The sequence below is a fragment of the Calidris pugnax genome, unplaced genomic scaffold (genome assembly GCF_001431845.1).
Source record: "Calidris pugnax isolate Ruff unplaced genomic scaffold, ASM143184v1 scaffold64, whole genome shotgun sequence".
NCBI lineage: Eukaryota > Metazoa > Chordata > Aves > Charadriiformes > Scolopacidae > Calidris > Calidris pugnax.
In genome coordinates this window covers 518,491-542,718 of record NW_015090784.1, presented here as the reverse complement: position 1 = coordinate 542,718, position 24,228 = coordinate 518,491, and the positions used below count along the sequence as shown (strand labels likewise).

Here is a 24,228-nt window from a genome sequence, read left to right as displayed (position 1 = left end):
TCTACCATCATGGGCTTTGCTTGCTATTTGATGAGACTTTTGTATACTTGTACATGAGGTAACTTTTCTTTTAGTTTGTTATGTTCAGGGTGCATTTAGGCATAACAGCAAACAAGATCTAAAGTGAAGCTGCTACTGAGACATGTGGTCCTACCAGGCATTCTTAATATTTCCTTTTTGTGGAATACAGTGCTCATGTGGCCACAAGGTGAATCAGTTCATTTGGATGAAGACAACGGTTTCCTGACAGATCAGCCAGCTGAATCGACTTAGCTCTGTGGCCTCATGGTCTTGAGATGCCGGGAATAGGGACTGAAGATCAAGACTGAGGGGAGAAGTGAGTCTGCCAGCTCTGGTGGGACCTGCCTGCTAGACTGGCATAGCTGAAACATCGAATTAGATTTGCAGATTGCAGAAATGTATAAATCGACTTCAGCAGCATTTTCCTCCCTTCCCCATGCGGCTCGTTTCCTCCCGTTGCTGTTGTAGCACACGTGTCAGTGCAACCATGGATGAACTTGGTTGGGAAGTGATCTGGCTGGGAAGTAACTTGAGCAAAACATTCTTGAGATGGATGAGTTCCCTGTTGCATTGCGGTGGTCATGAAAGGATGGGAACAGCTGGGCATGGGCAGGGATCTTCTTAGGCAGACCTTATTCTGGATGGGATGGGTTTCAAACGTAGGCCCAGATAGAGTGATGCTGGTAGAGAGAGACAGGCAGGCGTGTGGCCTTGGGCTGAGGAGACAGGCGACTGACAAAACCACTGACGGGGAAGATGTGAGGTAAAGTCTCTAGAGAAAAGAAAAAGATCTGAGAGGAGCAGTTTGAGGAGGATACATGTGAACACGTAATAGAGAGGTGTGAGGATGGTACTGAAGGAAGTAGGAGTGTGGAAGAGCAGTCCTGGCTTCATAATGAGCTTTGTGGACAGAGTCTCAGATATAAATGCACCTCAGATTTTAGCAGCTTTCTGCTTACAGAAGCAAATCAGGGATATGATTTTTTTTTAAAAAAAAGTTTCTCTGTAAAGAATGATGTAAAAAAATTCAAGTTAATGTGCATGGTCAGTTTTGCTGTCTCAGACTCATTGTGTGATGTTAAAGTTGTGTAATGAGGTTGTGTGTTTTGCCTTGTGGAGTGACGTTGTTTTGTAAGAATTTAATTGGCGACCAGTGCAATAAAAGGTATATTCTTTCCACTGACAATCCATTCCTTTAATTTTTATTCTTGGCTTAGCAATATTACATGGAGTACATTTATGAATATATTTTGTTGGTTTGTATTTTCATTGGATTGCCTGGAATTTTTCTGGTGCAGACAGGAAAGATGAATCAGTAGGCTGAGATGTTTTGAAGGATGAGAGAAATCTCTCAAAAATCAGTACTGAAGTCTATTACTGAGCCATGTATATGTTTTACACCTTTTACAGGGTTGATATAGCAAAAAAGAAACTTAAGAGTAAGAAAACAAGAAAAAACCCAGCTGCTTCTTGTTCTGGCTCCTCCTAGATCTTTGTGCTTTTATCGGCAGGATCGTGTGTAGGTCTGGACTCGAGAGCAGTGGATGGCTGCCAGAAGAAATACGATGGGGACATTCCTAGATGGATTGCTTGCAGTTTTCTTCAAGTGTGCAGTGGTGAAAGGTTAGGGAAGCTGTTACCTGGGGGGTTGAAGAGGAAGGAGGAGCAGGGAAGAAGGGTAGGAAATGGTAGAATAAGGTTATTGCTGAGACACTTTCCTCTTGTGCGTGTGTGTTGTTCTGGGATATTTTTTTTTAAGGGAAATAGTTAAAATTGAAGAAAGTGAACTAAAATGACTTTCAGGGTACAATGTAATGGTATAGAGACTATCAGGGAGTACAGACTGAAAGAATTGCTTGGGTGTTGGTTTCTCCTCGTATCTCCTTTACCGTTGTGCTGTGGCAGTATTTGATCCCTCCCATTGTTCCTATTTGTTTTATCAACTACAGCTGATTTAATTCCTGTGCGCAGCTGAGCTGCAGAAGGTGGTCCCTCTGCTCACGTAGGTGGTGCTGGGTCAGCAGCTGCTGGCTCAGGGCAGTGATCAGGTTGCTGTTCCTGGCCGGTGATTTGCCTCAGCTTTGTGATATATTATGCTACTGAAGTTTCAGAGCCGTATTTTTTTTTCTTGTTTCTATTGAATTTAGACTGTTCTATTAAACTTAGGCCTTCCTATATCTTTCTGCATTTTCCATATCTTTAATAATACACTTAATTTTTTTAGACATTAAATATGATAAATTGAAATATAAGCATATATCTATTTTAATTTTAAATCACCATGGTTTATCTGGGTGTGTCTATTTTATTCTCTGTTTCCTTTGCTGAACTATCTGTAACCTCTTGTTTTCTGATTCCCAGATGTACTTCTACCGTGCTGTTTGCAGGAAAGAAGCTGCGAATTAATGGCAACTTTGAAGGGAGGGTTAATTTTTTAGCTTAAGGCATATAAGTAAAGGGGTCAAAAAGATTATTGATAATATTTCATTCTTTAATCTACTCTGCCTTTGTGCTTTTTCAGTCATAAACTTCTGGCAAAAATACTGTATTTTCCTCACAATTTCATGGTAACACAAAGTTTAATGAAAACAAAACTCACGTAACACCAAAACAGTTGTAGTTGTGATAGAGTTCAGTTCTGAAAATAATTAGTTTTAAAAGACAGTGTAGGCTAAAAAATTATTTTTGTTCTTCAAAAAGTTTTAACTGATCCTGGATACGAGTAGAAAAATGATAGAAAAGACATTTCCTTTTTTCTCTTTGTATGTATCTTGTACGTTCAGTTTCAGTGTTACAGCTACAGTAAAGTTAGTTTTCTGCAGTCACGTAACTTTCTGTAGTGAAGTGAAGATGGCTCTTTAAATAGGTAAAACATGACTGTCAGTTCCCCAGATTGTAAAGTGGGGCTTTAAGATAGATTTAAATGTGTATTTTGGAATTCTCTAGGTCTCAGGATAATTAACTTCTGTTGGTTTGTATTCCTTCTCTTTACATAAAAAAACTTCTTTCTGTTGTAGGTGTTATGGTGGATTTTGTGCCATGGATTCTGTTCAATATTTATATATTTTTTTTTTTCTTTTCTTTACAGAAACCCAACTTTTTGGATGCCCTGTGGGAGGTTGCGTCTTTGACATGGATGATGTGTTTGGTCGTCTTCTACAGCCCCAGGCAACAGTGTGTGTGCTACAAACGATAGAGGAGTTAACTGTGGGAAGGGACAAGGCGAGTGGCTACGTCACGATAAGGAGCTGGTTTACAAATGTTTGTATCTCGTGCCAGTGATCCAAGGCTGGGGAAGCCCAGTAGCCCGACAGTGGAAAACATTACTTTTCTTTTAAAACCCGGTTCAAGAAGAACAAGCAGTCAATGTATATTGGACCGAGCTCCCTGGTTATTTAGCACTGAGCCTTTTATCACGCTGAAAACATGGTGTGAGGGTTGGTAGACGAGGCCCCCCCGGTCCCCAGCAGAAGAGGGTGTCAGGATGACCTCGGAGGAGATGACGGCGTCCGTGCTGGTCTCTGCGGCGCGGGGTGAAGCGATCCCCCCTCCATCAGCTGCAGAGGAGAAGGCTGAACGTGCCTTGGACACCAGCGTTATGAGGAGCCCCCCTGGCAGCCCGGGGCAGCCAGCCACAGCCGTGCTCTCCTACTCACACAAGCTCGAAGGAGAAAGTCTTCAGGGCTCCGTGCCCAAAATTCTCTCTCTGGCGGAAGAACAACAGACTAATGACAATGGTAATGAAAACTTCTGGGAGAGGAGCAGCTCCATCCCTGAGTCAGTGGAATTTCTTAACGTTAACTGTAACATTGTACAGAAAAACTACAAGAGTAATATCCCATGCAGCCAGTTGTGCAAACCTTGTGATCCTTTAGCGGGGGCAGAGGCGTGCCTGGAAACTGGAATTCCCGTGTCACTGGAGAGAGCCATGCTTGCTGAAATACAGCTGAACATGAATGGACCTTCGTTAAGAACCCAGACAGCAGTAAATAAGAATGACAGCAACGATGCTGATAAAGTGGCCTTTTTTCACTTTCACTGTGCTAGCGACAGGAACGTGTCCAAGGCTCTGTGTGGTTTGCACAACGGCTTCATTTTGGGTGACTGCTTGCAGGCTGTGAGCGACGGCCCCACCAGCGCTCCCCCCGCCTGCTCCTGCAGGTTGGTGGGGCTGGCAAATCACTGTGAGAACCAGAACGGGCAGCAGTTGTATGAGGACGCTTTACGGGATAAGTATTTCTGTCTGGAAAGAGCCTCTCGAAAGGTTAAAGTGGCCTGTGCAGGTCACAGCTTCTGTGGAAATAACTTTACTGGAAGAATGCCCTCAAAACCCTTTCTGAGCCATTTTGAAGACTGTAATGATAACTGTGAAGAAGAGATGGAAGAGGATTTTTTTAGAAACAAAAAGGAACGTTCTACTTTATTAATAAGACGTTTCTGTAAAAATGATAAAGAGGTTAAAAAGTCAGTTTATACTGGAACGAGAGCAATTGTCAGGACTTTACCTTCAGGACACATAGGAAACGCTGCTTGGAATTACGTTGAGCAAAGGAGAAACAACAGTGGCTTGAAGCTTTCTAGGATTATGACAGAACAGCTAACTATAATTCAGCCCTTAATAAAATGGGAATTTCATTCCTTTCTTGAGAAGTCTTTATGGTATGAGGTAAGAGTTTCATAGTCTTAGTTTTTTTCCTTTATTTATTTAAAAGTTTTGATACCTTGATGACCTTTTCATTAAAAAAAAAAAAAAGCCTTCAACTACCAAACACTTCGTAACACTGAAAAGGATATTTCACTTAAGCACGTTGAACCTCATATTGAACACTGCTTTTTAGAAGAATATACTCTTATCCTTTAAAATTCATTTGGATTTAAAATGTATAGCATTTTGGGGTGCGGGCTTTAATGTGAAATTTTTTTCTGTAGTACACACAGAAATTCTGAAATAAATGTAATAAATACTCACTGAATAATCATTTCAATAGGAAAACTTCTGCCTACAAATGAACAAAAGCCTAACTGGCACAGTAAAGCACTCTGTGCAATTGCCATGCACAGAATGTTTGCTTATGGTCAGAAAAAGCTTAAAACCACATGTTTCTAAGTCTTTCTTCTTCAAAATGGTGACTACAAATATTTTCCTTCTTATCAACCTTTGTATTTAACCTCTTTATGTATAATATGCATCAAGCATTCTGAGCATTAGTTTTCTGTTATTTTAGAGTCAAATATTATTTCTGCAATAATATTTCCATGTGTTTTTGGCTTATTTGGCATTATATATGGCTTTAATACAAACATAGAAATTAACTCCGTGGATGTGACAAATATATGGACCCGTTGAATGTATACACTGGGTTAAAATAATGTAATGAATTATGGGCATTTGTAGGAAGCTTTCATGCTAATAATCAAAGGAAGAAGGAGAAAGTAGTAAATGAATGTGGTAATTTGTTCTTTCTTTCCCCTTATCTCACCCTTTGAGCATGCATTCTGTTTGGAACAGCTAAGTGAACAGTAGTTCTGTTCTTCAAGAGGAAAAAAAGTTGGAGAAATTAAGTTTTCATAGCAGTACTGGTGAAACATGGAACAATAGAGACCTTTATGTTTTAAGTAGGAAAATGTGGGTCTCATTTGTGCATATCCCTTACATAAAAATTCTGGTGCTAATAAAGGAAAGGCACTGAACTGTTGTCTCACTGAACATTTTTTGTCTTTCCTCTTTCCTTGCATAGGAAGGTGGGACTGAGGCTTTGGATTGTGTAGAAAATACACAAAATTACACGTATTTTTAATGTAGCATATGATTACTGGTGATAGATATTTATATGCAGATTTAGACTTCTCTGCTCTGGATTTAATGTACGTGTTGTATGAAAAGAGAAGATTTTTATGCTGAACACTTTTTCTCATTTTGCCTGTGGCTGTTGCAGCTCTGTGCAGCGCAGCGCTTACCGCTGTCAGATGGATGTGTGGCTGCTCTATCTGTTCCTGAGAAATGCCCTTGTCTGGGTTGGAACAGTGCGAGCCCCTCACTTTGGTGCATGTGAAAGACATGGCAAAGATCAGCCATGGGAAGAGAGAACAGGAGCGAGAGCTTTGGTGTGGGCTTTGCTCAGCCTGGCACAAGTTGCCTGCTGCCTGGGCTCAGCTCAGCTGCATCGTATTAGCAATCTCACTAATTGCAAAATCAAACCTTCTGGAGTCATTGACCCACCTGTGTCTGAGAGGTTCACAGTGCTGAAGTGTGCTGCTTTTCTTCCTGGTGTGATGGTGTTTCTGGAGTAGTGGGAATATAATATGACAGAAGTAGCAGGGTCTGCCGCTGACTGAGATACTAAATCTGAGCAGCTCACTGGAGTTCCCCAGGGTGACTCCCTCAAGCCAGGTAAGTGACCTCCAGATCTCCAGATGACAGCTGTGACAACAGAGCTGCAATCATAACGGCTAAATTCTTCTGTTCAGCTTGTTTTGGAGGTGGCAGGGCCATCTTTGCTGTGTCATGACATTCCTGATGTCGGGAGGTTGAGCTCTAAGGAGCAAGAGTTGAGCTCTGCTCAGATAGAGGTTTGCACACTGATACGTCTTTCACTCTTCAGAGCTACCAAGGCACTAGTGAAATGCCAAATACTAATAAGGCAATAATGAAAAAAGAAAACTTAATTGCTCTCACATCTGTTTCCAGATAGATCTATAATAAAATCATTTGCTATCTTGCAGGAGTGTTTCATAATTAACAGATAAAGATAGTTTGTGGTTCCATGTTGTGGATTGCAGACAGATTTGGGGTTTGAGATTTTTTGTTTTTCCCCTTTGAAATAAAATTCCTTGTCCAGCACACTGAAAGGAATTTGTGGGGAAAAAATGACATAAAGCAAATAATCTGCAAGTGTTTGGGGTTCTCCACTCTAATATTTGTTTTTAATCTGACTGTGCATGAGTATTTTGCCTGTTACTGATGTTGTCATGTTTTTAGACATAAAGGTTTCTATTCATATGTTAAAGTAGGTAGTAGGTTTGGGTGAGCTGGTTTTTGTTCTACCTGAACCCTGTGGTTCTTGTTTCTTTGCATAAGAGTTGCAGTCTATTGTTCAAAGAAAAAAGTTCATGAGCTAAATTGACTATTTGGAAAAAAATCAGGGAGGCAAAAGAGAAGCCAAATAGGCATGAAATTATGTTTTCCCTTCACTAAGTGCTGTAAAAATAAATTGAACTTTGTTAAATGAAGCTCTGTACTTATATTTGCTTTGGGTTGAGTTACTCCAGTTTTAAAGGCTAGCTTTAAAAATAGAAAATTTACCCTCTGTCTGCAGAAGTATTCAGTTTTATTACCATAATGCGTGATAGAATTAGAGATAAATCTCTTAATACTTTGTATCATTTTGTAGTTGCCTCATAGCTTTAACAGTATTGGGCCAAATTATGAACAATAAGTTTTAGCTGTGAGCACACTTAGGTATTTAGAGCCAATAGTGTGGGAGTCTTGGCAAGAGCAGTACGTTATGCCTTCAATTTTTCCACATTTTCTGACTTTCCTTCTAGTGACTGTTCATTAACTGTAAAGAAGCATGAAGATCTGTTTTAGAAAATCTCCCTGCAGCACATTAAAGAGTTCGTTTCAGAGTGTTAGAATTGGACACTCTTCTAAATTCTTTCTCAGTTGAAACTAAGTTATCTCCATTACCTATATGAACTGTTGAAAAGTTTGGGTTGTTTGTTCTGGTATGAGAGAATAAAAACTGTGCCATACAAAGATCACTCTGTTGGTGAGTGAATAATTAAAATCTGAATTATTGAGATTTCATATACGCTTTTAATTATCTTGCTTTCCTACAGTCTTTCAGGATCTTGTAAAAAGAAAGTTTTCTGAAATGAAAAAAGCTTGGCTTGCCAGTAATTGGTAGGCATACGTCTTATTGGTAAGACATTTTGGGGAGGACTTACAGAAAAAATCTCTACTGGAAAACTGTATTTGCCACAATATCTAAGGCACAATATCTAAGGCACAAGTATGAGGCTGTTGGGGTTCTCTGTTTGTGAAAAGGCATTTGCTGTAGTACGGTTCTGAGCCTCTGGTCACCACGAATTTTGCTTGAAAATACAGACTGGTGGCAGCTTAACAAAAGGAATAACGTAAAGCAGCTGTGAGGTACTGTCCAGGTGCACGTGAAGGGGAGCATTGGGGGGCAGGAGAGCTCTGAGGGTGCTCCCAGGCCCCCCGAGCTCCCCCCGTCCCAGCCGTGGGATCTGGGTGACTCGGGGCAGCGACAGCACGCGGCTTTCGGCAGGGACGTGGGGAACACAGACCTTCAGCCCTGCCAGGTCAAACTACTGCCGTCTTCTTTTTCACTAGATAATATTCTTGTTTTCCCATTTCTATGAAGTTCAGAAGAGTTTTCATCTCTGGAATTAAAACACTTGGTGTATAAACTTAAGAGTTTCTTAGTATAGCAAATGTTCAAAGATACATACCTTCAGATAATTTGCTGCCATAGTATGGGAACACGCAACTGTAATGAAATGTGTGTTTTTCTCTTGGAATCAGCACATGCACTTGTTGCAGGACTCTGACTAATCTAATTAGCTTGTGTGAAAACAGAAGATTTTTCTTTATTTTTTTTTTCCTTAGCTTCTCCTGTAACTGTAATGCCTATTCACTGCTGCCAATGTTTGGACTTTGAATATACAGTAAAATAATGTGAGCTGCTTCTTGGTTGATTAAAAGTTATTTTAATGTATTTTTCATTATTATTTTTATTCTCCTGATGCTGTAAAAATTGTTTTCAATAAATCACAGCTGATAGAGACCTTCATTAGTAAAGCGTGGGCAAAACAAAGGCTGTATTATTAGCTGCTCTAGTTTCATGTTACAGCAGGCTTAGTTCTTAAGGTGTTTAGGAATTCCCTTCAAGTATTGGTGAATGGGTGAAATTCTGGTCACATTGTAGTCTATTTAACATCTCCTGCTGGGATAACGTTCCTTGGAGGGAGAAAAAGAAGAACGTGCAAAACGGAGCTATTGGCTTCATGGGAACTCTCATTTACATCAAAGATTTCAATAAAGAGACGTAGGCCAAACTTACATTAAGCACTTTTAAATTCGGTTTTAAACTAAAAATGTTGTCTATATAAATATGTATGATGCGTATAATTCAGCTGGGGTCATTAGCTTGGTATATAACTCTTCCTTAGTACCCTTCAGCAGCCTGAGCTGTTGGAGGTGAGCAGGCGGTGGGCAGTCCTGCCCGACCCAGGATCTCATCCCTGCTGCAGCCTCCCAGCTCAGTCACTGCTGAGCTCACCCAGGTTTGGGAGGAGATAAACTTCTCCCAGACACTCTCCATGTGCTGTGGCTGAGGTTTCTGTTATCTCAGCAGGCTCAGTAGCCGGCTGCTTCCCCGTGGGCTGCAGAGGAGACAGATCATAAGTTTCCAGTGGGGGCGAAAAAAAAAAAAACAAACCACCTTTTTTCCTCCGGTTCCAACTGTTAATATTTGGTAATTTTACAGTTGTATGCATAAGAGCAAAGAAAAAAGAAGTTTGTGGGTTTTTTCAATGTATGTAGTCAATCAACACTGAAATACTTATAGCCTGAATAAAGGTCTGAATGCTAATTCTGCATAGTTTATCTTTCAGCAAAAACATCAGAATGTATCTGAGCCGTGAATTGCTCGAAATGTGATTGTGAGTTGGATCAAGAAAAAGACTCCTGAGAGAAGAGTCTTCTCTCGTTTAAATTAGGAATTTATCCTGAGTAACTTTGCAGACTCAGAGCATCACGCTACAAACTTGAGGCCGTTCTGACCCTCTGCATATGTAAGATATTTTACTTTATATAAGCACATTATGGTTGCCATGGGAACCACAACATTGGACTTCCTGGCTGTTGTTCACAGCCCTGGGATTGCACTAGGTGCCTGGTGTGTGTAAATGTCAATGTATTTATTTTAAAGGGAAAAATATTATTTCATAACATTCTGAATATTTCCCTTTTATGAAATTAACTTGTATTCTGGCTCACCTGCATGTCCTTTTGGAACTTGCCTTACTTCAAATGCAGCCAGGAAGAACTCTGGGAGTGCAGAATCCTTTGCTGTGCAGAGATTTCATTGTCATCAAGTGGTCCGCTGTCAGCAGAAAGGAGGCTTTGGTCTGTTAACACCATCTCACTCAACAGGTCCAGGCTGTAGGGATAGGTAGAGGTTATCAACAAGCAGGAAATATAATATGGAAAAATAGTATAGTATGGGTCATATTTAAAGCGCAGCATATTAATTTTCTTATTCTCTGGCAGTTCAGAGTTTTTCTGTTTCTTTCCTTTTTCCTTCCTTTAACCAACAGGTTGGAGGCAGACTTCTATAATAACTTGAATGCTTCCTTTGAGCAACAAAGTTCTTTAGGCTTTCATCTTTAGCAGGCATTTGTGAATCACGGCACATTCAGTTTTGCTTACATAGTGTTTCTTTGCCATTGGTTTGGACAAACTACAAATCCAGCCTTTGTAAAGGATGATCAGTTTTGAGTAATTTTTTCTGGTTTTGAACACGTTTCTCATCACACTTCAGCTTTGACCAGCTGTTTCCTGTTTTTCCTCCCAGTGGTTTAGCTGCTGAGGAGATAAATGCATTAGTGATTTGTGTCAGAATTAAAATTACCTTTATAAAATGATGGGAGATTAAAGCAAGTAAGTTGGACACCATTACGAGTAAAGTCATGGTGAAATTCAGACGGTGAAGTATTGTTTGCTGTGCCCAGATCTTCCATAGATTCCAAAGCTTTTGCTGCACAGGGAGCTCTCTTGACACAAGAGGATTAATCCGGTATCAGAAACACCAGGGTGAAGCTTTGTGTGGGGAATTTGGGGGGGTGTGATGGAATTTTTTAAGCAGTTCCAAATTTTTATGTTCATATGAGACTGTTATGATTTATCTGATCTGTGATCTACATAATGACCTGACCATTACATCATATTTGTCCTGTTCAACCTCCCTCCCCCTGCTTTTTGGACTGATTTGGATGGAGGATGTGTTCATTTTTGTAATCGTACAAACTCTCTTGGAATTTGAGGGCTGAGTTTGTGTCTGTATTTTCGCGGAGCAAAGCAGGGCAGGTTCAGCAGGGCCGTGGGTCTGTCACCTGTCTGTCAGGCCTGGCTTGGGCAGTGCACTTTGTCCGTGGTGACAGGACTCTGCATCCCCACGGCCGTGGATCGGTACCCACAGTGTCACACACTAGCCTGAAATGGGCTTTCCAAATGAGCTGGTGTTTTTGGCTGAAGTTAAATCTCCATTTCATCAAACTATCCCAGAGAACAGTATATTTGTAACTGTTTTCCCGTTGTACTCATCAGGGGAAAAAAGAGGTATTTGCTAATTAGTATTTATATTAGGCATTAATGACCAGATTCCTCTGATCCTTGTTGAATTTTAATTTCTCCACTCTTCAAAGAAACACAAGGAAAACAACAGCCAAGATGAAAGCAGATTCACAGGAAATACCCATGTGATTGTGACTCAGTGGATCCAAGAGAACAAAACCCCAAAATACCCCTTTTTCATTAAATAAAAGAAATGGAAATTGATTTAACAGTACTGGGCAGAATTTGCTAATGAGATATGAAAGGTGGTTAACAGAAAGAACTGGTGAAAAGGAGCCAGTGTTCTATGAAAAACTTGGAAGGAAAATAAAAGAGATAGTTGACAAAGAGTCCTTTGAGTTTTGGAACTTTAAGAATGTAGAGAGCAAACAACAACAACAAAATCTTATTTCTAAACCTAACCAGAACTAAAGGGTTTCCTGTTTTCCTATGGAACTAAGACATATGTAAACCAGTGCTAGTACTATGGTGATGGTTGTGTACAAACGTTGTGCTTGAAGCAGAAATACAAAGAAAATGAGAAGAATTTGGAGAGAGCTGGTTAGTCACTGTTAGGAGCTGAGGCACTCTGGCAAGGCTTGATGTGACCAGGCCAAGCGTGTGTGGCGCGACTTGGTACTTGGGATGTTTTGCTAGTTTCTTGGGATTTTAATTAGATTATGTTTTATAGGTTGGAGGGTTTTTTTGGGAATATTTTCTGCTATGGAAAGTATCTGATGAAAATAACATGCTTCTTAAAAACGGTTATTGGTTTAAAAAATTCAAATGTACAAGCAGAGTTACTGAGTCCCAGGTTTGATAAAAAGCAGCTTCAAATTCTTGCCTGGGTAACAAATGAAATTAAATAATGAAATAGAATGAAACAATTTTGGAAAGCCTTATAATAGCAAGGTTTCTTAAAAGACTAAGATGAGACATCAGAAAACGATCCACTGCTGTTGCTGTCTCCTCAAGGCTAGTTTTACAGTATAAGTTTCCTGGTAGAACTGCATTAGCATCTCCTTGTGAGGAGAGCAAAGGCTAAGGTTTCAGAGCACCTCATAGATGACTGTGGGTATTGTTAACTGTGGAAATTCATTCATTTTTCTTCTAATGAAGAAGAAAGTTTCTTCTAATGAAATAAGGAAAAGTCTTCACCCACGTCACTGACGTTTGACGATATTTGAAGCAAAATGTGAGGCATATGCCATCTGGTGGATAGAATTATTCATACCGTTGGGTTGGTAATCATGCATTTAACAAGTAGCTTTTATTAAAGTTTTATGTCTAGTTCTGTTCCATGCTGCATTATTGCCTGACAGCAGCCTTTGGGCTCCTTTGCCTGTGGGTCAATCCCTTTTTGCTGGCCTTTGGGACGCAGTTTCATCAAGTACCGTTTTGTACAGAAAGCTGTGCTTTTCAAAATGTTCCACTGCTGGTAGATGTGAGTGTTGCATGACTTGGGTATTTTAACAACGTAGATTAGGCAAATATGGTAAAGAGTGTGGCCAGCATTAAATATTTCTCTTTTCACACAATGGTGTGTGACTTCAGGATATGTGTTTCAGGACAGTTTACAAAGCAGACAGTGTGGGATAACAAGTGGAGCCGTCCATTTGTATTGATTCTGATAGAAAAATTCTCTTTTGTTGGCAGATAGTTCATATTCCTTGTCCTTTTAGTGGACATGAGGAATCTGATGTCCTGTTTTCTATTGGAAGGCTGATATTGCAGCTGCCTCATTTTTTCTTTAGACTGATCAAACCTAATATAATTAATTCATTTTTTCTAAACTTATCCTTAGCATATTAGAAGAGAATTGAAGAAGTAGTTAGTGTCTTTCATACTGTGATTTACTCCAGATTGGGTCAGATAAAAGCAAATTTGTGCTTATAGTTTGAAAAGGGATGAATTATTCAAATACAGTGTAATCAATGCATGTGTGAAATGGAGTTGTCGTCACGGTTCCATTAGCTAATGTCATGGCCAAGAGAGAGCTGAAATCCAAGCCAGTGGAAAAAGCAGGTAATGCTATTGCTTCCCCATGCTCCCCATTTCCCAGGGCTGGCTCAGGTGCCCGCGCTGCCCTGTGCCACCTTCCCAGCTCTGAGGGTGTGTTGGTTCAGTCATGGTGCACAAACAAGATGGAGATTTAATTGCACGTGGAAACATTCATGGTTTGTTTTATTACTGGAAGCAACTGGCTACTTTAGAAGTATTTAAAAAGATTCTTTTTGACAGTAAATTTACTTACAGTAGACTCAACAGACTTACTGTATGCGACTCCAAACTTCATGGCTCTGTTATTCTTCTTGTAACTAATTTATTTCTCAACATCAGAAGATAAATAATGTTTAAAAATCCAGAAGAACAAGTGTTCACATTATTTGCAAAAATTACAGTTGAAATGTTTTTGCGCTGTAGTATAACAGAGCTTCTTTCTGAGCTAAGCTGCTTTGGCACTTTCCTGTGCCGAATATTTCATGAAGGAACAGCGTGTCCAAGCCCTCCCCGCCTTTAACTGTTTCACCGGGAGCTCTGCTGAAACCTTTGCAGGTTTATCCTTCTTCTCATGGGCCTGTATTCGTTCAGATACGACTGCATGCTACCTGGGGAGTAAATGATCTGCTTTATTCTATGAATCTCACTGTGTCTAAGATGATTTACACTATTATTATTTACCTTCAAAAAGCCCACAGCACTTCAAAAGGCTCAACAAACACTGATGTCCAAGGTTGCTTTGAAAAGATTCTTTCCCATTGATTTTGTTAAGCATTTTCCACATGCTGCTGGTGTCTTCCTGTGAAATACTGAATGACTCCTATCATGTTACATTTTTTAAAACTTATTTTTCCCAATCTGATTGAATGATGGTAAGTCAAAGGGGAAATACAAGGGAATTCTGGCCCCAAACAGGCCAAGAGATTAAGAAATAAAAAGGGGAGGTAGATATGTTTTCATAATGCTTAGTTGGGGGAGGAAAGTGTTTTTATGGTGTTTAGAAGGTATTCAAGGATTCCTTCAAGCAATCTGTGCTGAAGCCCTCATCCGCTTTCATTGCAAAGCCGGGCAGAAATATGCATTTTCCTCTCCAACCTGAGTGCCCAGGCGGGGGGGGGGGGGTTTCCCACCCTGGGGGACCAGGAGAAGAGGTGGGTCTTTTCTCAGGCTTTGTGATGTCCTGTAGGTCAGTTAGTCCAGATTCCACTTTGGATTTAGAAGAATAATGATGCGTATGTCAAACCTTACTTTTCGGAGAATTCTTTCCCCCCGTTACCAGCGTGGTAAATCCTCACAAAATGGTTTAGTTGGGATTTGGTATTTTGCTGACTTATTTTGTCTGGTTTGTAGAACAGTCTTTCCCTGAGGTGAATTTGCCCATCGTGGAGCCAACCTCCCTGGCTTTTTGTGCTTATATGGCTTGAACAGAGATATTTTCTCTTGGATAGTCTTATGTCATGACCGTTATGTTTATATGAATATAAACAAAAAGAAGATTTATTCCGAGCAAATTATCTTAAAAAAAAAAAAAAGCCTTCAACTACCAAACACTTCGTAACACTGAAAAGGATATTTCACTTAAGCACGTTGAACCTCATATTGAACACTGCTTTTTAGAAGAATATACTCTTATCCTTTAAAATTCATTTGGATTTAAAATGTATAGCATTTTGGGGTGCGGGCTTTAATGTGAAATTTTTTTCTGTAGTACACACAGAAATTCTGAAATAAATGTAATAAATACTCACTGAATAATCATTTCAATAGGAAAACTTCTGCCTACAAATGAACAAAAGCCTAACTGGCACAGTAAAGCACTCTGTGCAATTGCCATGCACAGAATGTTTGCTTATGGTCAGAAAAAGCTTAAAACCACATGTTTCTAAGTCTTTCTTCTTCAAAATGGTGACTACAAATATTTTCCTTCTTATCAACCTTTGTATTTAACCTCTTTATGTATAATATGCATCAAGCATTCTGAGCATTAGTTTTCTGTTATTTTAGAGTCAAATATTATTTCTGCAATAATATTTCCATGTGTTTTTGGCTTATTTGGCATTATATATGGCTTTAATACAAACATAGAAATTAACTCCGTGGATGTGACAAATATATGGACCCGTTGAATGTATACACTGGGTTAAAATAATGTAATGAATTATGGGCATTTGTAGGAAGCTTTCATGCTAATAATCAAAGGAAGAAGGAGAAAGTAGTAAATGAATGTGGTAATTTGTTCTTTCTTTCCCCTTATCTCACCCTTTGAGCATGCATTCTGTTTGGAACAGCTAAGTGAACAGTAGTTCTGTTCTTCAAGAGGAAAAAAAGTTGGAGAAATTAAGTTTTCATAGCAGTACTGGTGAAACATGGAACAATAGAGACCTTTATGTTTTAAGTAGGAAAATGTGGGTCTCATTTGTGCATATCCCTTACATAAAAATTCTGGTGCTAATAAAGGAAAGGCACTGAACTGTTGTCTCACTGAACATTTTTTGTCTTTCCTCTTTCCTTGCATAGGAAGGTGGGACTGAGGCTTTGGATTGTGTAGAAAATACACAAAATTACACGTATTTTTAATGTAGCATATGATTACTGGTGATAGATATTTATATGCAGATTTAGACTTCTCTACTCTGGATTTAATGTACGTGTTGTATGAAAAGAGAAGATTTTTATGCTGAACACTTTTTCTCATTTTGCCTGTGGCTGTTGCAGCTCTGTGCAGCGCAGCGCTTACCGCTGTCAGATGATGTGTGGCTGCTCTATCTGTTCCTGAGAAATGCCCTTGTCTGGGTTGGAACAGTGCGAGCCCCTCACTTTGGTGCATGTGAAAGACATGGCAAAGATCAGCCATGGGAAGAGAGAACAGGAGCGAGAGCTTTGGTGTGGGCTTTGCTCAGCCTGGCACAAGTTGCCTGCTGCCTGGGCTCAGCTCAGCTGCATCGTATTAGCAATCTCACTAATTGCAAAATCAAACCTTCTGGAGTCATTGACCCACCTGTGTCTGAGAGGTTCACAGTGCTGAAGTGTGCTGCTTTTCTTCCTGGTGTGATGGTGTTTCTGGAGTAGTGGGAATATAATATGACAGAAGTAGCAGGGTCTGCCGCTGACTGAGATACTAAATCTGAGCAGCTCACTGGAGTTCCCCAGGGTGACTCCCTCAAGCCAGGTAAGTGACCTCCAGATCTCCAGATGACAGCTGTGACAACAGAGCTGCAATCATAATGGCTAAATTCTTCTGTTCAGCTTGTTTTGGAGGTGGCAGGGCCATCTTTGCTGTGTCATGACATTCCTGATGTCGGGAGGTTGAGCTCTAAGGAGCAAGAGTTGAGCTCTGCTCAGATAGAGGTTTGCACACTGATACGTCTTTCACTCTTCAGAGCTACCAAGGCACTAGTGAAATGCCAAATACTAATAAGGCAATAATGAAAAAAGAAAACTTAATTGCTCTCACATCTGTTTCCAGATAGATCTATAATAAAATCATTTGCTATCTTGCAGGAGTGTTTCATAATTAACAGATAAAGATAGTTTGTGGTTCTATGTTGTGGATTGCAGACAGATTTGGGGTTTGAGATTTTTTGTTTTTCCCCTTTGAAATAAAATTCCTTGTCCAGCACACTGAAAGGAATTTGTGGGGAAAAAATGACATAAAGCAAATAATCTGCAAGTGGTTGGGGTTCTCCACTCTAATATTTGTTTTTAATCTGACTGTGCATGAGTATTTTGCCTGTTACTGATGTTGTCATGTTTTTAGACATAAAGGTTTCTATTCATATGTTAAAGTAGGTAGTAGGTTTGGGTGAGCTGGTTTTTGTTCTACCTGAACCCTGTGGTTCTTGTTTCTTTGCATAAGAGTTGCAGTCTATTGTTCAAAGAAAAAAGTTCATGAGCTAAATTGACTATTTGGAAAAAAATCAGGGAGGCAAAAGAGAAGCCAAATAGGCATGAAATTATGTTTTCCCTTCACTAAGTGCTGTAAAAATGAATTGAACTTTGTTAAATGAAGCTCTGTACTTATATTTGCTTTGGGTTGAGTTACTCCAGTTTTAAAGGCTAGCTTTAAAAATAGAAAATTTACCCTCTGTCTGCAGAAGTATTCAGTTTTATTACCATAATGCGTGATAGAATTAGAGATAAATCTCTTAATACTTTGTATCATTTTGTAGTTGCCTCATAGCTTTAACAGTATTGGGCCAAATTATGAACAATAAGTTTTAGCTGTGAGCACACTTAGGTATTTAGAGCCAATAGTGTGGGAGTCTTGGCAAGAGCAGTACGTTATGCCTTCAATTTTTCCACATTTTCTGACTTTCCTTCTAGTGACTGTTCATTAACTGTAAAGAAGCATGAAGATCTGTTTTAGAAAATCTCCCTGCAGCACATTAAAGAGTTCGTTTCAGAGTGTTAGAATTGGACACTCTTCTAAATTCTTTCTCAGTTGAAACTAAGTTATCTCCATTACCTATATGAACTGTTGAAAAGTTTGGGTTGTTTGTTCTGGTATGAGAGAATAAAAACTGTGCCATACAAAGATCACTCTGTGGGTGAGTGAATAATTAAAATCTGAATTATTGAGATTTCATATACGCTTTTAATTATCTTGCTTTCCTACAGTCTTTCAGGATCTTGTAAAAAGAAAGTTTTCTGAAATGAAAAAAGCTTGGCTTGCCAGTAATTGGTAGGCATACGTCTTATTGGTAAGACATTTTGGGGAGGACTTACAGAAAAAATCTCTACTGGAAAACTGTATTTGCCACAATATCTAAGGCACAAGTATGAGGCTGTTGGGGTTCTCTGTTTGTGAAAAGGCATTTGCTGTAGTACGGTTCTGAGCCTCTGGTCACCACGAATTTTGCTTGAAAATACAGACTGGTGGCAGCTTAACAAAAGGAATAACGTAAAGCAGCTGTTAGGTACCGTCCAGGTGCACGTGAAGGGGAGCATTGGGGGGCAGGAGAGCTCTGAGGGTGCTCCCAGGCCCCCCGAGCTCCCCCCGTCCCAGCCGTGGGATCTGGGTGACTCGGGGCAGCGACAGCACGCGGCTTTCGGCAGGGACGTGGGGAACACAGACCTTCAGCCCTGCCAGGTCAAACTACTGCCGTCTTCTTTTTCACTAGATAATATTCTTGTTTTCCCATTTCTATGAAGTTCAGAAGAGTTTTCATCTCTGGAATTAAAACACTTGGTGTATAAACTTAAGAGTTTCTTAGTATAGCAAATGTTCAAAGATACATACCTTCAGATAATTTGCTGCCATAGTATGGGAACACGCAACTGTAATGAAATGTGTGTTTTTCTCTTGGAATCAGCACATGCACTTGTTGCAGGACTCTGACTAATCTAATTAGCTTGTGTGAAAACAGAAGATTTTTCTTTATTTTTTTTTTTCCTTAGCTTCTCCTGTAACTGTAATGCCTATTCACTGCTGCCAATGTTTGGACTTTGAATATACAGTAAAATAATGTGAGCTGCTTCTTGGTTGATTAAAAGTTATTTTAATGTATTTTTCATTATTATTTTTATTCTCCTGATGCTGTAAAAATTGTTTTCAATAAATCACAGCTGATAGAGACCTTCATTAGTAAAGCGTGGGCAAAACAAAGGCTGTATTATTAGCTGCTCTAGTTTCATGTTACAGCAGGCTTAGTTCTTAAGGTGTTTAGGAATTCCCTTCAAGTATTGGTGAATGGGTGAAATTCTGGTCACATTGTAGTCTATTTAACATCTCCTGCTGGGATAACGTTCCTTGGAGGGAGAAAAAGAAGAACGTGCAAAACGGAGCTATTGGCTTCATGGGAACTCTCATTTACATCAAAGATTTCAATAAAGAGACGTAGGCCAAACTTACATTAAGCACTTTTAAATTCGGTTTTAAACTAAAAATGTTGTCTATATAAATATGTATGATGCGTATAATTCAGCTGGGGTCATTAGCTTGGTATATAACTCTTCCTTAGTACCCTTCAGCAGCCTGAGCTGTTGGAGGTGAGCAGGCGGTGGGCAGTCCTGCCCGACCCAGGATCTCATCCCTGCTGCAGCCTCCCAGCTCAGTCACTGCTGAGCTCACCCAGGTTTGGGAGGAGATAAACTTCTCCCAGACACTCTCCATGTGCTGTGGCTGAGGTTTCTGTTATCTCAGCAGGCTCAGTAGCCGGCTGCTTCCCCGTGGGCTGCAGAGGAGACAGATCATAAGTTTCCAGTGGGGGCGAAAAAAAAAAAAAACAAACCACCTTTTTTCCTCCGGTTCCAACTGTTAATATTTGGTAATTTTACAGTTGTATGCATAAGAGCAAAGAAAAAAGAAGTTTGTGGGTTTTTTCAATGTATGTAGTCAATCAACACTGAAATACTTATAGCCTGAATAAAGGTCTGAATGCTAATTCTGCATAGTTTATCTTTCAGCAAAAACATCAGAATGTATCTGAGCCGTGAATTGCTCGAAATGTGATTGTGAGTTGGATCAAGAAAAAGACTCCTGAGAGAAGACTGTCATCAGTCTTCTCTGGTTTAAATTAGGAATTTATCCTGAGTAACTTTGCAGACTCAGAGCATCACGCTACAAACTTGAGGCCGTTCTGACCCTCTGCATATGTAAGATATTTTACTTTATATAAGCACATTATGGTTGCCATGGGAACCACAACATTGGACTTCCTGGCTGTTGTTCACAGCCCTGGGATTGCACTAGGTGCCTGGTGTGTGTAAATGTCAATGTATTTATTTTAAAGGGAAAAATATTATTTCATAACATTCTGAATATTTCCCTTTTATGAAATTAACTTGTATTCTGGCTCACCTGCATGTCCTTTTGGAACTTGCCTTACTTCAAATGCAGCCAGGAAGAACTCTGGGAGTGCAGAATCCTTTGCTGTGCAGAGATTTCATTGTCATCAAGTGGTCCGCTGTCAGCAGAAAGGAGGCTTTGGTCTGTTAACACCATCTCACTCAACAGGTCCAGGCTGTAGGGATAGGTAGAGGTTATCAACAAGCAGGAAATATAATATGGAAAAATAGTATAGTATGGGTCATATTTAAAGCGCAGCATATTAATTTTCTTATTCTCTGGCAGTTCAGAGTTTTTCTGTTTCTTTCCTTTTTCCTTCCTTTAACCAACAGGTTGGAGGCAGACTTCTATAATAACTTGAATGCTTCCTTTGAGCAACAAAGTTCTTTAGGCTTTCATCTTTAGCAGGCATTTGTGAATCACGGCACATTCAGTTTTGCTTACATAGTGTTTCTTTGCCATTGGTTTGGACAAACTACAAATCCAGCCTTTGTAAAGGATGATCAGTTTTGAGTAATTTTTTCTGGTTTTGAACACGTTTCTCATCACACTTCAGCTTTGACCAGCTGTTTCCTGTTTTTCCTCCCAGTGGTTTAGCTGCTGAGGAGATAAATGCATTAGTGATTTGTGTCAGAATTAAAATTACCTTTATAAAATGATGGGAGATTAAAGCAAGTAAGTTGGACACCATTACGAGTAAAGTCATGGTGAAATTCAGACGGTGAAGTATTGTTTGCTGTGCCCAGATCTTCCATAGATTCCAAAGCTTTTGCTGCACAGGGAGCTCTCTTGACACAAGAGGATTAATCCGGTATCAGAAACACCAGGGTGAAGCTTTGTGTGGGGAATTTGGGGGGGTGTGATGGAATTTTTTAAGCAGTTCCAAATTTTTATGTTCATATGAGACTGTTATGATTTATCTGATCTGTGATCTACATAATGACCTGACCATTACATCATATTTGTCCTGTTCAACCTCCCTCCCCCTGCTTTTTGGACTGATTTGGATGGAGGATGTGTTCATTTTTGTAATCGTACAAACTCTCTTGGAATTTGAGGGCTGAGTTTGTGTCTGTATTTTCGCGGAGCAAAGCAGGGCAGGTTCAGCAGGGCCGTGGGTCTGTCACCTGTCTGTCAGGCCTGGCTTGTGCAGTGCACTTTGTCCGTGGTGACAGGACTCTGCATCCCCACGGCCGTGGATCGGTACCCACAGTGTCACACACTAGCCTGAAATGGGCTTTCCAAATGAGCTGGTGTTTTTGGCTGAAGTTAAATCTCCATTTCATCAAACTATCCCAGAGAACAGTATATTTGTAACTGTTTTCCCGTTGTACTCATCAGGGAAAAAAAGAGGTATTTGCTAATTAGTATTTATATTAGGCATTAATGACCAGATTCCTCTGATCCTTGTTGAATTTTAATTTCTCGACTCTTCAAAGAAACACAAGGAAAACAACAGCCAAGATGAAAGCAGATTCACAGGAAATACCCATGTGATTGTGACTCAGTGGATCCAAGAGAACAAAACCCCAAAATACCCCTTTTTCATTAAATAAAAGAAATGGAAATTGATTTAACAGTACTGGGCAGAATTTGCTAATGAGATATGAAAGGTGGTTAACAGAAAGAACTGGTGAAAAGGAGCCAGTGTTCTATGAAAAACTTGGAAGGAAAATAAAAGAGATAGTTGACAAAGAGTCCTTTGAGTTTTGGAACTTTAAGAATGTAGAGAGCAAACAACAACAACAAAATCTTATTTCTAAACCTAACCAGAACTAAAGGGTTTCCTGTTTTCCTATGGAACTAAGACATATGTAAACCAGTGCTAGTACTATGGTGATGGTTGTGTACAAACGTTGTGCTTGAAGCAGAAATACAAAGAAAATGAGAAGAATTTGGAGAGAGCTGGTTAGTCACTGTTAGGAGCTGAGGCACTCTGGCAAGGCTTGATGTGACCAGGCCAAGCGTGTGTGGCGCGACTTGGTACTTGGGATGTTTTGCTAGTTTCTTGGGATTTTAATTAGATTATGTTTTATAGGTTGGAGGGTTTTTTTGGGAATATTTTCTGCTATGGAAAGTATCTGATGAAAATAACATGCTTCTTAAAAACGGTTATTGGTTTAAAAAATTCAAATGTACAAGCAGAGTTACTGAGTCCCAGGTTTGATAAAAAGCAGCTTCAAATTCTTGCCTGGGTAACAAATGAAATTAAATAATGAAATAGAATGAAACAATTTTGGAAAGCCTTATAATAGCAAGGTTTCTTAAAAGACTAAGATGAGACATCAGAAAACGATCCACTGCTGTTGCTGTCTCCTCAAGGCTAGTTTTACAGTATAAGTTTCCTGGTAGAACTGCATTAGCATCTCCTTGTGAGGAGAGCAAAGGCTAAGGTTTCAGAGCACCTCATAGATGACTGTGGGTATTGTTAACTGTGGAAATTCATTCATTTTTCTTCTAATGAAGAAGAAAGTTTCTTCTAATGAAATAAGGAAAAGTCTTCACCCACGTCACTGACGTTTGACGATATTTGAAGCAAAATGTGAGGCATATGCCATCTGGTGGATAGAATTATTCATACCGTTGGGTTGGTAATCATGCATTTAACAAGTAGCTTTTATTAAAGTTTTATGTCTAGTTCTGTTCCATGCTGCATTATTGCCTGACAGCAGCCTTTGGGCTCCTTTGCCTGTGGGTCAATCCCTTTTTGCTGGCCTTTGGGACGCAGTTTCATCAAGTACCGTTTTGTACAGAAAGCTGTGCTTTTCAAAATGTTCCACTGCTGGTAGATGTGAGTGTTGCATGACTTGGGTATTTTAACAACGTAGATTAGGCAAATATGGTAAAGAGTGTGGCCAGCATTAAATATTTCTCTTTTCACACAATGGTGTGTGACTTCAGGATATGTGTTTCAGGACAGTTTACAAAGCAGACAGTGTGGGATAACAAGTGGAGCCGTCCATTTGTATTGATTCTGATAGAAAAATTCTCTTTTGTTGGCAGATAGTTCATATTCCTTGTCCTTTTAGTGGACATGAGGAATCTGATGTCCTGTTTTCTATTGGAAGGCTGATATTGCAGCTGCCTCATTTTTTCTTTAGACTGATCAAACCTAATATAATTAATTCATTTTTTCTAAACTTATCCTTAGCATATTAGAAGAGAATTGAAGAAGTAGTTAGTGTCTTTCATACTGTGATTTACTCCAGATTGGGTCAGATAAAAGCAAATTTGTGCTTATAGTTTGAAAAGGGATGAATTATTCAAATACACTGTAATCAATGCATGTGTGAAATGGAGTTGTCGTCACGGTTCCATTAGCTAATGTCATGGCCAAGAGAGAGCTGAAATCCAAGCCAGTGGAAAAAGCAGGTAATGCTATTGCTTCCCCATGCTCCCCATTTCCCAGGGCTGGCTCAGGTGCCCGCGCTGCCCTGTGCCACCTTCCCAGCTCTGAGGGTGTGTTGGTTCAGTCATGGTGCACAAACAAGATGGAGATTTAATTGCACGTGGAAACATTCATGGTTTGTTTTATTACTGGAAGCAACTGGCTACTTTAGAAGTATTTAAAAAGATTCTTTTTGACAGTAAATTTACTTACAGTAGACTCAACAGACTTACTGTATGCGACTCCAAACTTCATGGCTCTGTTATTCTTCTTGTAACTAATTTATTTCTCAACATCAGAAGATAAATAATGTTTAAAAATCCAGAAGAACAAGTGTTCACATTATTTGCAAAAATTACAGTTGAAATGTTTTTGCGCTGTAGTATAACAGAGCTTCTTTCTGAGCTAAGCTGCTTTGGCACTTTCCTGTGCCGAATATTTCATGAAGGAACAGCGTGTCCAAGCCCTCCCCGCCTTTAACTGTTTCACCGGGAGCTCTGCTGAAACCTTTGCAGGTTTATCCTTCTTCTCATGGGCCTGTATTCGTTCAGATACGACTGCATGCTACCTGGGGAGTAAATGATCTGCTTTATTCTATGAATCTCACTGTGTCTAAGATGATTTACACTATTATTATTTACCTTCAAAAAGCCCACAGCACTTCAAAAGGCT

General features: G+C 39.7%; 1 protein-coding gene across 2 annotated transcripts in view; it reads left to right on the top strand.

Moving 5' to 3' along the window:
- Positions 1-3,120: 3,120 nt before the first annotated feature.
- The window catches only part of PLCE1 (phospholipase C epsilon 1), a 110,458-nt gene continuing 89,350 nt past the window's right edge, over positions 3,121-24,228 (top strand). For both annotated transcript variants that reach the window (XM_014965839.1, XM_014965836.1), the window contains exon 1: positions 3,121-4,687. In XM_014965839.1, the coding sequence (XP_014821325.1) occupies positions 3,506-4,687 (1,182 nt within the window). In that variant the 5' untranslated portion in view covers positions 3,121-3,505. The remainder of the gene's footprint in view (positions 4,688-24,228) is intronic.